At 40.8% G+C, this 17,567-nt stretch overlaps 1 protein-coding gene across 1 annotated transcript; it reads right to left on the bottom strand.

The window, feature by feature from the left end:
• Positions 1-1,664: 1,664 nt before the first annotated feature.
• CHMP5 (charged multivesicular body protein 5) lies at positions 1,665-17,554 on the bottom strand. Its single transcript, XM_030293359.1, has 8 exons — positions 17,426-17,554; positions 16,543-16,647; positions 15,074-15,120; positions 12,963-13,056; positions 12,765-12,836; positions 7,847-7,955; positions 5,079-5,191; positions 1,665-2,368 (listed from the first exon to the last, which is right to left on the bottom strand). The coding sequence occupies exons 1-8, from the start codon at positions 17,492-17,494 to the stop codon at positions 2,318-2,320; spliced, it is 660 nt and encodes a 219-aa protein (XP_030149219.1). The 5' UTR covers positions 17,495-17,554; the 3' UTR covers positions 1,665-2,317.
• Positions 17,555-17,567: the final 13 nt, after the last annotated feature.

The raw sequence follows: 17,567 nt of genomic DNA, 5'->3' as shown, positions 1-17,567 counted from the left end.
GAAAAGAGGGAAGGGGTTGGATTTGAGAAACATGTAGAGTTAAAAGCAGGGTTTGATGATTAACTGTGCAGAGTGAGGCAAAATGTAGGCATTAAGGACAACTCAAGAGCTTTCTGTTTTGGATGGAGGATGATTCCATGACCTGAAACAGGGAAAACAGGAGGAGGAGATTCAGGTCTAAGGGAAAGGTAATGGCTACCTTGGCCACTTGAATGCGAAGTGTTTGTGGGCTTCTGGAACATCCAAATAATTCTTAGGCAAAAAGCTGGATATGAATAGGATTCTGAAACTCAGGGGCAAGATCTGGGATAGAAGTATAGATTTAGTGGTCAGTAAAGTCATGAGAATAGTTGAGTTCAGTAAATATAAGTGATCAAAGAAAGAAGTATGATAGCTAAAAGTTAGAATCCTAAGAACACTAACATTACAGTTAGTGTTTCAGAGCGATGAGGATTTCAGAAAGGAGTCTTAGAATAGTCAGAAGAACAGGAAAACCAGAGAGCATTGTCACAAAAACCAACGGAGTAGAGATTTTGTTAGAATGATTGATCACGGGTATCCGATGCACTAAAAAGGTCTAGTTGGAAGACTATCAACCATTACAATTGGCTATATATGGGGCACTGATAACATTGGCAAGAAAGAAAGCAGGAATGTTTGCTGAGAGTGAATCCCAAGAAAATAAGCTCAATTTAGATATCAGATTTTAGGTAATGGTGGGACATTTCATTGGGAATGCCCAGTACTGAAAATAAGAATGAAGAGGTCTAGACTAGTGACAATTATTTTGAGTCTTTAGCAATAGGTAATACATAAAATGTTGGGTGTGACATGTTTCAAAGAGAATATAAAGGGTGAGAGGAAGTCCAAGATTGAAACTATAATGAAAGAAATATTTAAAGAGCTGAATGAGAAATTATAGAGAGGCCAAGGAAGATTTCAAGAAGGTAATGATGAATAGTACAAAGGCTTCTTGAGAGGGTGAGATTAGTCTGCACGAATGAATCATTAAAGACCCTGCAATTAGGCAGGAGTTTGGACTCCTGGCACCTTCCAAGAAAAGAATGAAGCCTCTGTTTTTGTTGTTAATAATCCTTCAAATGAGAATAGCAAGCTGCAAAGTATAGTTAACGCTTGAACAACATGGGGAATAGGGCACAGTTGAAAATCTGCATCTAACTTTTAACTCCCCCCAAACTTAACTACTAATAGCCTACTATTGACCAAAAGTCTTACCAATAACATAAACAATTAACTCATATTTTGTACATGTATTAGAAACAATAAAGTGAGGAAAAAGAAAATATTATAAGAAAATCATAAGGAGAAAATACATTTATAATACTGTACTGCAAAAAGTCCATGTAGAAGTAGATCGTGTTCAAACCTGTATTGTGTAAGTGTCAACTGTACTCACGACCATTACCTCAATGATTCATCACTAAAGCCTTGTGAAGTGAGCATGATTTTACTAATAAGGAAGGTTAGTGAAGTGACTAGGCTACATAGTAGTTATTAGACAGTAGATGAGGGCCCAGGCCTGGATTGTTCTTTATTCTTTCCTCTGATGCTAGCAGTTAAGTTTGATTTTTAGACTGAATCAACATTAAAATTATATTATTCCTGTACTAGAGGTTTTAGGCTGAAGTGATATTAAAATTGTATCCTTTTGAAAAATATTTATTGAGTATAAATAAATGTCCTGTACACATTAAATATCAAGAAATATTCATTATTGATTACAAGTCAGGCTGTAATACTGAGGGAACCACAGAATCAAAATATCCACTCATGATATAGTAGTGATAATTCCATTCCAATATCAGACATAGTAATGAATTACTCACAAGACACAATAAAACCCATCAAAAAGGCTACCACTTTAACCAACCTATAATACCACAATAGAAAATGGTTTTGAATCATAATATAAGCAGTCCCAATAATCTCATCTTTGTCTTATCAATTTATCAATTTGAGATTGTGGAGTTAACACTATCTTAGAATGTAAAGATTCCACTTCCTTGGTTTTATTTCAAATTATTATTAATAAATGAAAACAAGTCATACATAGCCACTGATACTTTTAAGTACATTAGTCTTTCATAAGAAAAAAGACATAAAAATTTAGTATGAAGAAAGCATCCCCCAAACAATGAGTATCTTAACGGAAAAAAAATAAAAGAGCACTATAATTAACCTTTCCTTCGAAGAAAGGAAAGAAACATAAATCTGTTATGGTAAATTCGGAAAGATAAATATTTCCTAGTCCCACAATATGTGTTTATTTTACACGATGTATTTGAATGATGCAAGTCTATGAAGCAGGGATCTGTGGTAATCCAAATTCATCCACCAGGACTCCATCCTGTGAAAAGAAAGCAATGTGTAGTGCCACTGTTTTTCAGTTGATAAAACAAATGATCACAAGTTTTTAGTAGTCAAAATTCATTTCCCAGTGTTTAATCAGTGAACACCAAAATCCCACTGAGAAGATTAGAAAGCATTTTCATGAAAGATAAAGGGTGAAGTGATAAGATAAGAAAAGACTGGAAAAGCTCAGGGTGGTCCTTTGCAGCACAAAGGAAGAGTGAAAGAGCAAGAGACACTTACGAGTAAACTAGGAAGGGTCTGGGTGGAAAGGATGAGGAGTCAGTCCTTGCCTCCAGATTCCCATTTTCACTCTGATGTCTTTTTTTTTTTTTTTTAACTTTATTTATTTTTGAGACAGAGAGAGAGCATGAATGGGGGAGGGGCAGAGAGAGGGAGACACAGAATCTGAAACAGGCTCCAGGCTCTGAGCAGTCAGCACAGAGCCCGATGCGGGGCTCGAACTCACGGACTGCGAGATCATGACCTGAGCTGAAGCCGGCTGTTCAACTGACTGAGCCACCCAGGCGCCCCTCACTCTGATTTCTAAAGTGAACCATTATCTTTTGTAGCTTCCCAATCCTTAAAGGAGCAGTGCCCCAGGACAGGCAGTTATTTCCATATCATACTTTTCTACAAACTTAGAGACAGCAATACTACTATCAATTAAGAAACCATATCTCAACGGCACATTTAACGCAGGAATCTGTGACCTTCTAAAAGTAGAAATAACATAGATGCTTCAGGGTACTGAAAAGGTAAGCTGTGGTGGGTAGCGTTAATAAAAATCATTTCAGGGGCGCCTGGGTGGCGCAGTCGGTTAAGCGTCCGACTTCAGCCAGGTCACGATCTCACGGTCCGTGGGTTCGAGCCCCGCGTCGGGCTCTGGGCTGATGGCCCAGAGCCTGGAGCCTGTTTCCGATTCTGTGTCTCCCTCTCTCTCTGCCCCTCCCCCGTTCATGCTCTGTCTCGCTCTGTCCCAAAAATAAATAAAAAACGTTGAAAAAAAATTAAAAAAAAAAATAAACAAATAAAAATCATTTCAGGTAGGGGCAACTGGGTGGCTCAATCCGTTGAGTGTCTGACTTCAACTCAGGTCATGATCTCATGGTTCATGAGTGAGCCCTGCTCACTGGCTGTCAGGCTCACTGCTGTCAGTGCAGAGCCTGCTTTGGATCCTCTGTACGCCCCGCCCCTCCTTGCTTACACATGTACTCTCTCTCAAAAATAAATAAAAGATTAAAAAAAATTACTTCAGGGGTGCCTGGATGGCTCAGTCGGTTAAACGGCTGACTCTTGGTTTTGGCTCAGGTCATGATTTCGTATTTCATGAGTTTGAGCCCTGTTTTGGGCTCTGCGCTGACAGTGCAGAGTCTGCTTGGGATTCTCTCTCTCCCTCTCTCTCTCTGCCCCCTCCCGCTCACACTGTCTCTCTCGAAATGAATAAACTTAAAAAAATTAAAAAAAATAATTTTAGGTAAGCTGAGAAAAAGCAACCTATAAACCTGGAACCCTGAAATGACCAGAGACAGGGGTGGGGTGGAATGAGCACTAGAGAAAAGTAAGATTACTCTAGACTCAAGGAAGAAGGGAGGGTACGGTAGGGGGAAGATGCACATTCATAGAAATTAGCTATAAGGGACCTTGGAAATGATCTACTTCCCACCTTTTGCTCCCCACATTTCACATGCAGGAAAAACTGATAAGGTTCTGAGAGAAAACAAGAATTTCTAATTCGCTCCAAGTCATACAGTAAACAAAGGCAGAGCTGAAACTGGCTCTCACTCAAGGACTGTGCACACTGAACGTGCACATTGGGAGATAAAGCAAACACCAAGGAGATAAGGCAAACAGAAAAAATGGCAAGAGAAAAAAATGACACATTACACCAGGAACTAAGATGGAGTGAACAGGATTTCATAAGCAACAAAATTTTATCTGTTTATAATAATGACAACTGTGTAGCTTTGGACGGGGCTTTCAGTGTGAAGTCCTTTTACATACAAGATCTAACTTGTTCTACACAACAATTATGTAAGATAATTGTAATTATCTGCATTTTACAGATGTAAGGATCAGAAAAGTTCACAACAATTAAGTGATTTGTCAAGGTCTCATAGGGAGTTAGTGGCAGGACTGAGACTTAAACCCAGGTGTCCTGATTCTTTACCTTGTTAATGAGAAACTTTCAACATTAAGTTTTATACTTAAATTATTAATCCCTATTTAAAAAAAATCCACCTGGAGCATTCCCTTTTGAATATACTCTCTCTGTAAAGAGAGCTTTCATACTATTCTTCCTTTCTGATTTTAGACTCTAATAAACTTTTGCCTGCTGCTCAAAAAGAAAAAAAAAGTCCACCCTACAATTAAGCAGTGTGTATGGAAGATAGAACTTTCTTTCACACTGCTGCCCAGCATGGTTCATGAATGTGTTGGTAATGCTTTTCCAGGAAATACTGTCTGAAACCTAGAAATGGCAGCCAGTGCAAGCTCACAAGGGTAATTCCTGGGCCTCAGTGACACTACGTACACAGCCTGTCCACAGTCCAATGCAAGAAAACTAGACTTTCAAGGGGTCCCAAAACAATGACTAGCACGGTCTTTCCCCGTTCAAACTTAAGACTACCTTGTAGATTCCCAAATTGGGATCAAGCATAAAACCTTAACCATTTTGCACAGCAAACATAAAGAGAAAAAGCTTTCACCTTATTCTTTGTGTCAGTGGGAACGCCTTCTGGAATTGCAGGTGCAGATGCCGCTTCATCCAAGTAAGAACTGTCTTCATCAGCCAGAAGCTCGTCACCCAGTGCATCCAACTCTGAGATTGAAACAGTTGACATTTCAAAAACAGTTATGCAAGAAAACTGGCAGCTAATGTTAAGAAAGTTAGCCAAATTATTATGAGACATGAATTTCAAAACAAAGGGAAAAAGATTTTTAATTTTTAAAAAATGTTTTATTTATTTTTGACAGAATACAAGCAGGGGAGGGGCAGAGAGAAAGGGACAGAGGATTTGAAGCAGGCTGTGAGCTGACAGTAGTAAGCCCAATGAGGGGCTCAAATTCAAGAACTGTGAGATCATGACTGGAGCCAAAGTTGGACTCAATGGACTGAGCCACCCAGGTGCCTGGGGGGAAAGGATTATTAATCTCTATTTTCAAAATAAAAGATGACCATCTTAAGAAATTTTCAAGGGAACTGATGTGGTAGAATCTATGAAAAACACAAATCAAAGTAAAACAAAACAACCATTCCCCACAGGTTTACAAAGCCCTAGTCTTCATGAGAAGAGTCTATATATAGCTATCAGTTGGCCAATTCAAATTAGAAAATCTGGACAATAACAAATGTAAAAAATTCTCTCTCAGTTATTGATGAGCTTGAGAGAAGGCAGTGAAAGGAGGCATGAAATCGTTGCATACTGAGTGACCATCACATGAAATCAAGCTTTAAAAATATGTCTATGGTAAAGTGAGTTGGAAGTGACCAGGAAGAATGACAATAGCAGATAGAGACATAGCAGGAAACTCAGGATGGGAAATAAAATAAAGAAATGAATGTGAAAAAAAAAAAGGTTCTAGGCAAAAACAGAATGGGAGAAAGAAGGGAGGGGGTGAGAGGAAGGGAGGGGGGAGAGAGAGGAGGAGAAGGAGAAGAGGAGGAGAAGAACTGAGATGGGAATCATGTGACAGAAAATCCTGTGTGAGGTGGTTCTGCCATCTACCTAGTTACTCATGCTAGACACTGACAGACATTTTTTTTTTAATGTTATTTATTTATTTTGAGAGAGAGAGAGAGAAGTGGGGGAGGGCAGAGAGACGGAGAGACAGAATCTCAAGCAGGTTCCACACCATCAGTTCAAGGCCTGATGCGGGGCTGGATCTCACAAACCGCAAGATCATGACCTGAGCCGAGATCAAGAGTCAGACACTTAACTGACTGCACCGCCCAGGTGCCCCTGACAAACATTCTTGACCTCCCCTCCTTCCACATCCACTTTTCTGTTTCTGCTACTATCACCTTAGTCGTTATCATCTTTTCTTTAAAATTTTATTTATTTTTTAAATTCCAGTATAATTAACACACAGTGTTATATTCACTTCAGGTGTACAATATAGTAATTCAACAATTCTGTACGTTACTCAGGCTCATCATGATAAATGTACCCCCATCACCAATTTCGCCTGTCCCCCACCTACCTCCCCTCTAGCAGTTTGTTCTCTATAGTTAATAGTCTGTTTATCTCTTTTTTCTTGGTTTTCTTTTTTTTTTTTAATTTTTTTTTAACGTTTATTTATTTTTGAGACAGAGAGAGACAGAGCATGAATGGGGGAGGGTCAGAGAGAGAGGGAGACACAGAATCGGAAACAGGCTCCAGGCTCTGAACGGTCAGCACAGAGCCCGACGCGGGGCTCGAACTCACGGACTGCGAGATCATGACCTGAGCCGAAGTTGGCCGCTTAACCGACTAAGCCTCCCAGGCGCCCCTTGGTTTTGTTTCTTAAATTCCACATATAAGTGAAATCATATGGTATTTGTCTTTCTCTGACTTATTTCACTTAGCATAATACCCTCTAGTTCCATCCATATTGTTGCAAATGCCAAGATTTCACTCTTTTTGATGGTAATATTCCATTGTGTGTGTGTGTGTGTGTGTGTGTGTGTGTGTGTATCCACATCTTTATCCATTCATCTACGGATGGACACTTGGGACTGCTTCCATATCTTGGCTTTATTAAAAGTAGTGCTGCAAGAAATATAAAGGTGCATGTATTTTTTTCAAATTAGTGTTTTCATTTCTTTGGGCAAAGGCTCCTCTCCCTGAGGCCAGGCAACAACCCCTCCCATTTTTTCCCTATTATCTCCTGCTCATCCTTCAGGACCCATGCCTGTGCCCACTCCCAACTAGGATAGATTCCCCAGCTATGTGCTCCATGGTACCCCACACTTCTCCTTCCCAACAGTTTGTGCTCTTGTAATTAATCACTTGAAGTAAGTTTCTTACCCCTGGTGATGGAAGCTTCATAAATGCAGGGACCATATTTGCCTTCTTCCATGCTGAATTCCTAGCACCTAACATAGTACCTGGCCTATGGTAGATGCACACGAAGTACTTGCCAGTGATGGTTTCTTGATCTGCTTTGTTGTTCTGAGGGAGAGGACTCCAAAAATAGGGAGAGCAAAATCAAAAGGAAAATGGCAGGGAAACGCAGTGCTTAGATACCAAGCACCAGGTCAGCAGACATTTTTGCCCATATTTTCCTCCAGAGCTTATCTGTCCAAGAGTTGTTAGTGGATCATGCACATCTGACATGCCAGCTTCATAAGCTCTTTGCCCAGAGACCGTACCATAAACTAACTCTCACAGAACCTTCACTGGAATTTTCTCTAGCATTTGGGAAAAGGTCCCAGGAAGTTGCTCCTTTCAGACTCTAAAACTTTTTTTTCCCAACTGCTTTTCCCATAACATACCTGCTTCCAGGTCATCTTCGTCTAATTCTGGGGTGCCATAACTACGGCTCAGTGCTTCTTGGATTTCACTGGCATCTTCCATCATATCTTCTAGCTGGTCTTGTAAATCCTTGTAGAAATGTATATGACAGTTTTCATTAATTTTTTACTATTTTCCTTTAACTAACCCTCACTCCACTCTCTCCTCTGAATCTCAGAAGCAAGCGATTTTTAAAAAGATAACGTATGCAAAATGGTGAGCACATACCAGTTTTCAACAATTGTTAGTTCCCTACCCTTAACTCAGTCCTTGCCTACTGACTGCTTTTAGTCAACAACTGACCAGGTGCTCCGGTAAAGTACAGGTCTGAATAACTCCTGAATGCCCCTTCCAATTAAAAGTATAAAAGAGCTTAATGAATTATTTAAAAATCACAAAACTGAAGAGTCCCGTAACAATAACCGTGAATGCCAATGACCACATAATCCTCCTTTTTGGTGATAAAATGTAAACTCAAAATTAAGGAAGAATTAAATTGGGGCACCTGGCTGGTTCAGTCTGAAGAGCGTGTGACTCTTGATCTTGGGGTCATGGGCTTGAGCCCCATGCTAGGTGTAAAGATAACTGAAAAAAAAAAAAAACCTCAAAAAAAAAGAAAAGAGGGGCGCCTGGGTGGCTCAGTCGGTTGAGCGTCTGACTTCAGCTGAGGTCATGATCTCACAGTCTGTGGGTTCGAGCCCTACATCGGGCTCTGTACTGACAGCTCAGAGCCTGGAGCCTGCTTCCGACCCTGTATCTCCCTCTCTCTCTGCCCCTCCCCCACTCTCACTTTGTCTTACTCTCTCAAAAATAAATAAATGTAAAAAATTAAAAAAAAAGAAAAGAATTAAATTGGTGATCTTGCATTTGAATTTAAGGTGCTTCAGGGAAATCCAAAGTCCTACTGCAAGAACAGATGCCCATTAGTCTGTCATTACAAAAAGTTTACCTAAAACACTAAATTCAGCCTCCACACTATCAACATTTTTCTAGTTTATGGAGAAAAGGAGGTAATAGAGACAAGCAAATTAATCTTCTTAAGTCAGCCAAAGATGGACTATACTGTGTAGGGAAAAAAGACAACAGTGGAAACAACTGGGTAGTACAAAAAGTTGTACTGAGCCAACCCTGGATGGAGAAAGAGAAATGGAATCAGGATAGGCTTGATATCTGAGACCAGGCTGGTGAAAATAATTGACTAAGAGCATAAGTCATCTGTGAATGATCTACCTGTGATTAGCTAGAAGACTACAAAGCCAGGAATAATGTAAAAAGCAATCTGAGAAGTGCTCCAGCATAATAAAGGGCAGCTAATATAATGGCTAGGAGCACAGACTCTGAAGCTCAAATCTTGCCTTACTCAATGAGAAATAAAGCCTCTAAGCCTTAATGTCCTTGTCCATAAAATAAGATTATTAATAGCCATACCTCATAGGATTATTAAAGGATTTATCACAGTAATACATGTAAAACACTAAGCACTTAATACTATATATCTTCCACTGTGTTAAGGATGTGCAGAGCAACAATATGCTCGTTATATGCTGAAAATTCCACAGAGAGGAAAGAGAGTATTGTTGATAATGCAGAAAGTCCAAACCAGCACCATTTATCCTTCAGAATTTTTTTAAATTTGTTTTAATGTTTATTTATTTTTGAGAGAGACAGAGTGCGAGTGGGGGAGGGGCAGACACACACACACACACACACACACACACACACACACACACACACACACAGAATCCAAAGCAGGGTCCAGGCTCTGAGCCGTCAGCACAGAGCCTGATGTGGGGCTCGAACCCACAAACCACGAGATCATGACCTGAGCTGAAGTTGGACACAACCAACTGAGCCACCCAGGCACCCCTATCCTTCAGAATTTTTAAAGCAATGCAAAACATTTGAAAAACTCCTCTTGGCCCACAAATTGGAGGTTTGTTTTTCCATTTAAAGGTGAGGGAGACAGAGGCACCTGGGTGCCTCAGTAGGTTAGGTGTCCGACTTCAGCTCAGCTCATGATCCTGGGGTTCATGGGTTCGAGCCCTGTGTTGGGCTCTGAGCTCAGAGACTGGAGCCCGCTTCAGATTTGGGGTCTCTCTCTCTCTCTGCCCCTCCCCTGCTCGTGCTTGCTCACACTCACTCTCTCTCTCTCTCTCTCTCTCTCTCATAAACATTAAAAGAAAAAAAAGGTGACAGGGCACCTGGGTGGCTCCATTGGTTAAGCGTCTGACTTCGGCTCAGGTCATGATCTCACAGTTTGTGAGTTCGAGCCCCGCGTCAGGCTCTGTGCTGACAGCTCAGAGCCTGGAGCCTGCTTCATGTTCTATGTCTCTCTCTCTGCCCCACCCCTGCTCATGCGGTCTCTCTCAAAAACAAATAAACATTAAAAAAAAAAAAAAAAAAAGGTGAGGGAGACAGTAAAATGAAAAACACTTAAAAATTTTTTTTAAATATTTATTTATTTGAGAGAGAGAGAGAGAGAGAGAGAGAGAAAGAGCATGATCATGACCTAAGCCAAAATTAATAGTTGGACGTTCAACTGGCTGAACCACCCAAGTGCCCCAAAAAAAACTTTTTAAAAAAGAAAGCACTATGCTGTATTTTCAAGTGCCAAACTACTATGCTGTACACATGTAACATTCTGCTGTACAGAGAAGCGCTGGCTGAAATTAAAAAGAGTGAAAACACAGAGTAAGTAGTTAGGTCAAGCTCTGTCATGCTATCACATATCAACACAAGTCTCCTCAAGTCATTTATGAATAGGATTCCTAGCAATAGACTTTATGAAAGACACACACACACTAATTAGCACACAAAGAATTAACAGGCTTAATATTGGATAAGCAACACAAAAATAATACAAATACAAGCACTAGACTTGACATGCAGAAACTGAAAAATAGGAAGGCTAGAAACAGAGGAACACACATACACATGGGTAAAATACAAAAGAATGAGTGAGAGCTAGCAAACAGTGAAAATGTTTTATAAAGTATTTTAGGAAAACAAATGAAATTCAAAATATATAGTCCAGCCAGAGACAGACACAGACAGAGGCACACACCAAAAGGGAGAGAAAGGAGCTCTCTACCTGCCATGTGGGCAAATCTACTAGGAGACTTGAAAAGGATAATTAGATAGGGAACGAGACAGGCAACTACAAGTAAAAGATGGAGAGACAAAACAAAACAGAAAACAAAACAAAAACAACAACAGAAAAATTCCAGTTTCTATTTTGTTTATAGTGAAGAGCTCTCATTAAAACATAAGGAACCCTATAAACAGAAAATAAAATTCAGGGGCGCCTGGGTGGCGCAGTCGGTTGGGCGTCCGACTTCAGCCAGGTCACGATCTCGCGGTCCGTGGGTTCGAGCCCCGCATCAGGCTCTGGGCTGATGGCTCAGAGCCTGGAGCCTGTTTCCGATTCTGTGTCTCCCTCTCTCTCTGCCCCTCCCCCGTTCATGCTCTGTCTCTCTCTGTCCCAAAAATAAATAAAAACGTTGAAAAAAAAAATTTTTAAAAAAAAAAAGAAAATAAAATTCAACTGGATTATATTACCAAATAGCATTGTACAAATAAGACAAACATACATGGAACATTTTTCTTTTCTTTTTTTTTTTTTTTAATTTTTTTTTTCAACGTTTATTTATTTTTGCGACAGAGAGAGACAGAGCATGAACGGGGGAGGGGCAGAGAGAGAGGGAGACACAGAATCGGAAACAGGCTCCAGGCTCCGAGCCATCAGCCCAGAGCCCGACGCGGGGCTCGAACTCACGGACCGCGAGATCGTGACCTGGCTGAAGTCGGACGCTTAACCGACTGCGCCACCCAGGCGCCGGAACATTTTTCTTAGTAAATGTCTGGGAAGATTTCACTGAGCTTAACTCTGTAAGCAGAGACTGGTGGAGGATTAGAGAGAAAGCCACAGGCAGTGTAAGGAGGGGTGCATGAAAAAAGAGGAGGAATGTCCTTACTTGTACTGTAGATCAGCACTCTCAGAGAATACCTCTTCAGATGTAGCAAGATGCCAGGAAGTCAGTAAGTACTCAACCAACAAATGTTGCCTGAATCGGGCAACTGCTTTAGCTCCTTTAATAGTCTCTTGTTCATTTGCTCAGCAATCATAGAAACTTTCTGAGCACCAACTACAGCCAGGCATTGTTCAAGGTATGGGATATAACAATGAAAAAATCAAGTCCCTGCTCTCATACAAAGAGACATTCTACTCAGGGATAGAAGTAAAGACCACCACTGTACTTGCAGAAAGGTAGCCTCTTTCCTCTGGCCAGTCACCACTCACTCCCTCTGCTATCCCTACTCGCTATCTGGGCTGTTCCCCTGAGAGAAGTGAGAGGAGTGCTTAGGGCTCACCTCCCAGCCAAAGCACGATCTCAAAAGACATGTTAATTTTAAGAGCCTAATGACATTATTATTAAAAATCTAAAGAGAATTACTAGCAAAAGGAACCAGCTCTACTCCAGAAAGTGTGTTAAGCACCTGACTTATATAGCCTCATTAACACTTGTGACCATCCTGGGAGATGGACAGCAACATCACTACTTTACAATTGTGGAAACAGACTCAAAATCATTAAGTGAGTCAGAAGTAACAGGAAACTGGGGGCTTATTTACTGAGTGCCTATTATATTCTAGATATTATGTATGTAGACACACCAGCTCATTTATTTCATCCTCATAATAACTGTATGTGGCATTAGGATCCTGGTGTTAACAAGGAAACAGACACATTTGGTACCCCACCCCAAAGTTACTCTATTAGTAAATGGCAAGCCCAAGATTCAATCTGTCTTCTGTGTTCTTCCCATTACATTCACATTCATTTGGATTCTTTCCAAATCTACTACACTACATTCTTACAGAAACTAGCATACATCTCACCTCAATCTGGTCAATTTTCACTTGCTTGTATGCTTTCTTCATTTCCTTTACTCCGAGTTTCATAGCATCAACCTAAAAAAGGGTAAGAGAGAACACCATGTTTTAAAAAGCCATGCTAGTGAAATGGTCTTTTAAATACTATGGGAAAAGAACACAACAGTTAAAAAAAAATCATGGGAAAAGGTGCTATGGAAGTACCGTGGTCTTGGTGTCCTTCAATGACTGGATGGTGTAATTGGCTTGTTCCATGTTAAATGACTGTTGGGCGAGATTGTCCCGCTGCTGCTCATACCTTTTCAGAATCAATTAAGAATGGTAAATGTGAGCCAGACAGAAATCCTCAGGAAGAAAGTATCTCTAACACTAAATATTTCCTTTAAAAAAAAAAACAAAAAACTTTAGGGGCATCTGGGTGGCTCAGTTTAGCGTCCGACTCTTGGTTTCAGCTCAGGTCATGATCTCACAAAGCTCAGGTCATGATCTCACAATCATGGGACTGTGCCTCGTGCTGGGCTCTGTGCTGGCGGCACAGGGCCTGCTTGGGATTCTCTCTCCCTCTTTCTCTCTGCCCTTTCCCCATATGCGCTCTGTCTCTCTCTCAAAATAAATAAATAGACTTTAAAAAAATTACAAAAAATACACAGAAAAATTGGCAAAAACCATTTAATCACTCTAACACAAGCATCATGAGGTACCCCTCCAGTCTTCTGTCTTTGTATCTTAGTTATAAGACTAATTTTCCCCTTAATATTACAGCCTTTGCTGTTTTCTATGTTACTATATACTATTTAATGTGTCTTTACAATGTTTCAAATGATTTCCTGCGATAAATTCCCAGAAGGAAAACTCTTGGGGCAAAGGGGGAGACTATTTTTAAGCTCTTCATACATGTAACTAAACTGTTTTTCTAGTAGACTGAACTCCTTGAGGATAGGTATTGTATTTGACTAATCATATATCCATGATTAGGCAATCCATCTGGCCTGATACAATGCCTGGTGCTCAAAATAGTTCTTTTTTTTTTTTTTTTTCAACGTTTATTTATTTTTGGGACAGAGAGAGACAGAGCATGAACGGGGGAGGGTCAGAGAGAGAGGGAGACACAGAATCGGAAACAGGCTCCAGGCTCTGAGCCATCAGCCCAGAGCCTGACGCGGGGCTCGAACTCCCGGACTGCGAGATCGTGACCTGGCTGAAGTCGGACGCTTAACCGACTGCGCCACCCAGGCGCCCCAGTTCTTTTTTTAAAAAATAAAGTTTTATATCAAAGTATAATACTACTTCAAAGACTTATGTCACTATGGTCTTTATACAACATCAGGAAACCATCTAACTATCCAACCAGCAGAAAATTGGTCAATTCATGGTGTGGGCAAATGGTGGTGGAATATCACCAGCCTGTTAAAAAGTATATCATTCTTAAAAAACTTTTAAAAGGAGAGAACTGCTCATGATGGAGAAGGACAACCTATATATACACAATTTTTCTTCTAAAAAGCCATACGCACATATACCATGCATGCACGAGCAGAGAAAAGAAACTAAGAAATCATCATTCTAAAAATGGTTAATTCTGATAGTAGGAATCTATGTAAATGTTCTTTTCTTCTGTTCATGTTTTTGTATTTTCCAAGCATGTATAATGAATATGTATTACTTAAACACTGCAGGCTACCTAAGAAGGGAATAGTTTTTACCACCCTCACCACCATGTTAGGCATTATAATTTCTTTTTCCAATTTTGTCTAATCTAAAAGGTGGTATCTGATAAAAAGGCATTTTAAAAATAAAAACAGAGATATCAACAACCTTTCTAGTTCCTTATTAGCTAATTACATCTGACCCCTACAATCCTGCAGAAGGTCTCATCGTTGGACAGCCCACAAGGGTAAGCATCAAAGATGCTATCTGGCTTCTGCTCACACACGGAGACATAGTCACCTAAAATAAATTCAGGACCCTTAAATCTATTCTAGTAGGAGGGAACAAATATTCAGGATCCTCAATTTTACAAAAAATAAATAAATAAAAAGGCATACTCTAATTAAATACATAATGGGAGAACCCTATAGATCTGGGTAGTCCAATACAGAAGCCACTTAGCCACATATAGCTACCTAAATTGTTAAAATTAAATAAAATTAAAACTTCAATTCCTTGGTCACACTAGCCACATTTCAAGCGCTCAATAGCCATATGTGGCTAAGAGCTACTGTACTGAACAGCGCATATATAGAACATCTACCATAGCAAAAAATTCTGTCTAGATGGACAGTGCTGGAGGAAAGGAGGTTACACTTATAACTTACATCCGCTTTTGCTTTAAAACCCTCAAGGCTTTCTGTTTGACCATATTCTGGGGAGAGAAACAGATATTAATGAAAAGAAGAAGAAAACACACATACAGTAAAAGAAATCTCCCATATCCTCAGACTTACATATCTACTTACTCTCTTCTTCAAAGTTGCGGACATGGTGGCTCCTGGACTCTTCCTCACTTCCCAAGCACAGTCTTTAAGTCTCAACTCATCTGTCTTTGCATCCCACATCTCAGGGTACAGAATTATATTCCCTTTTCCTACTGCATATTATCTCCATGGCCATCCCCAATAGTGCCTATTTTGTATACCCAGTTGCCTTATGGAGATTCCCAACTTGGACATCCTGCTATCCATTCAAACTCAGCATGCCCAAACTCCTCAACCTGTTCTCACCTTGGAAATAACTAACAATGGTCCCACCAATCCCTCACTTCTCTAGATTAAGAATCTTTAAATCAACCTTACCTTTCCTCTCTGTTGTCTCTACATGCAGTCATCTTGTTACTGATTTTCAGAACTTACTTTCCAACTGATTACTTTCCTGTCATTTTCATGACTGCCACCAGGGCTTAGGCTTTCATCTCAAGTCCAGATGAGGTTTCCTGCCTCTGGTCACTCTTCATTCCATGCCATCCAACTAAGATGGCTGAGAAAAGCCTCTTGTCACTTTCCTTTCTATACTGCTTCATAAATCTTTTTGTTCCTCCAATGAAGAAGGAAAAGCAGATATTATCTCACAAATAATGTTTCTATGTAGGAGAAACAGTGCTATGTAGGTCACACCAATTACTTCGTGAGTACACAAAATGCTCACACTATAAAGTATATTATCCCCATTTTATAGACAGAGAAACTGAGGTTCAGTAACACTAAATAACTTGTCCTAGCTCAAATAGTTAATAAGTTACAGAAACGGGAAAAAAGTAGGTAGTTCTATATCCACAGTCCAAGCACTTAAATATAGTAATCTATGTTTCTAACAATAGAAGAGGAAAACAAGATATTAAGTGACTTTATGACGGTCACAGCTAGTAGATAGTGATGGTGTTACTAATAGAACACTGGTCTCCAGATGCCTAGTTCAGTACTTTTTCCCAGCATACCATTCCTTAACCAGTCTATTATACACACCTAACTTGACCAGCATGGCTCATAGTTCTGAGCATGTCCCAGGTCTACTCTCCAGATTGCCACCTTCTCAGTAGAATATGTTAATTCCCATGTACATGATTCTGGACATGTGGTCAGCACTTTCTCTCCACCAGGCTAAACCCCAGCCTTCCTCTCCTATCAGGTTGCAAACTCCCCTCCCTGAAGGATACACTGTCACATATTTTCTCTTTACCAGATTGTGAGCATCTCTTCTCTATCTCTCACCAGCCCTTACTGCTGGGCCCTATTTCCACAGGTGCTCAAATTAATGTCACAGCGCCTTTTGCAGCTGCCACCTCCCTTACCTTGGCAGGACCCTCTCTCATCTTCTTGATCTGATCCTTATACTTCACTAGCTCAGCATCCAGTCGAGAAATCTTCTTGTCAATAGATTCTGCCCTGCTGTCCACCTTAAAGAAACAGTGGTAATTATCACAATATACTTACATGAGAAGAGGCAGGAGAGGGAAGAAGGGTGGGAAACAGTGGTTCCTGACCAGGCGGACATTTCCAGTCAGAAACACTGGGCGGGGGGAGGGCTTTTATAAACTATACTCCACCCCTCAGATTCACATATTCCAGGACCCTTCTCAAGTGTGTTTGAATAGAAAAATAATTGAAAATCACTGGGTTGAGTTGACATTCCTCTACAATTGGAGACTAGTCAGGCTGGGAGCTCAACCAGAAGGTGTGTGAAACAGGCCAGGGCTGTAGCGCTAATGCTATTTGCTTAGATAAAGGGAGGTGGCTTAATGTGAGAGGCCAGAGTTCTGAATTTGCTGTTATTAAAATCCAGGATCGGGGTAAAGATATGTGGACCCAGGATATCACGTTGAGGGTCCTGATGTGGGAGAGGGATGAGAATAAATGAGGGGTAAAGGTTAGGACTGAAGTGGGAAGGATGTGGGCCTAATGGCTGGTTGGGGTAGGAGGAGAAGGAAAGAGCAAGTAAACACGGCAGTGGGCCTCAGAAGGAGTTGGGTGCAAGTAGGGGGAGACACTGATGGCTTAGGAATCCTTGGTTTGTGGCGTCAGGAATGACCCTGGGTAACAGGAATGCAGGTGTGGTGAGGGCCGAGGTGTCCGGAACCGGGAACGGAATGGAGGAGTAGGAGCCGGGAGCCCAGGGTGGGCGGGGTCGGGAATGTCAGAGTCCCTCAGCCTAGTTATGCGTGGTCGAGTGCCCACCGTGCCAATGCAGTCAGTCAGGCTGGGCGGCGGAGCCTTGGGTTTCGCTTTTCCGAAGAATCGGTTCATCTTGGGCGGCCGCGAAGAAAACCCAAACACTGGAGCAAAACTAGAAACGGAAGTAGAATCACCTCCGCCTCCG

The sequence above is a fragment of the Lynx canadensis genome, chromosome D4, assembly GCF_007474595.2.
Source record: "Lynx canadensis isolate LIC74 chromosome D4, mLynCan4.pri.v2, whole genome shotgun sequence".
NCBI classification, from domain to species: Eukaryota; Metazoa; Chordata; class Mammalia; order Carnivora; family Felidae; genus Lynx; species Lynx canadensis.
Note: the sequence above shows the minus strand (reverse complement) of the source record. Positions and strands in the feature narration are given on the sequence as shown.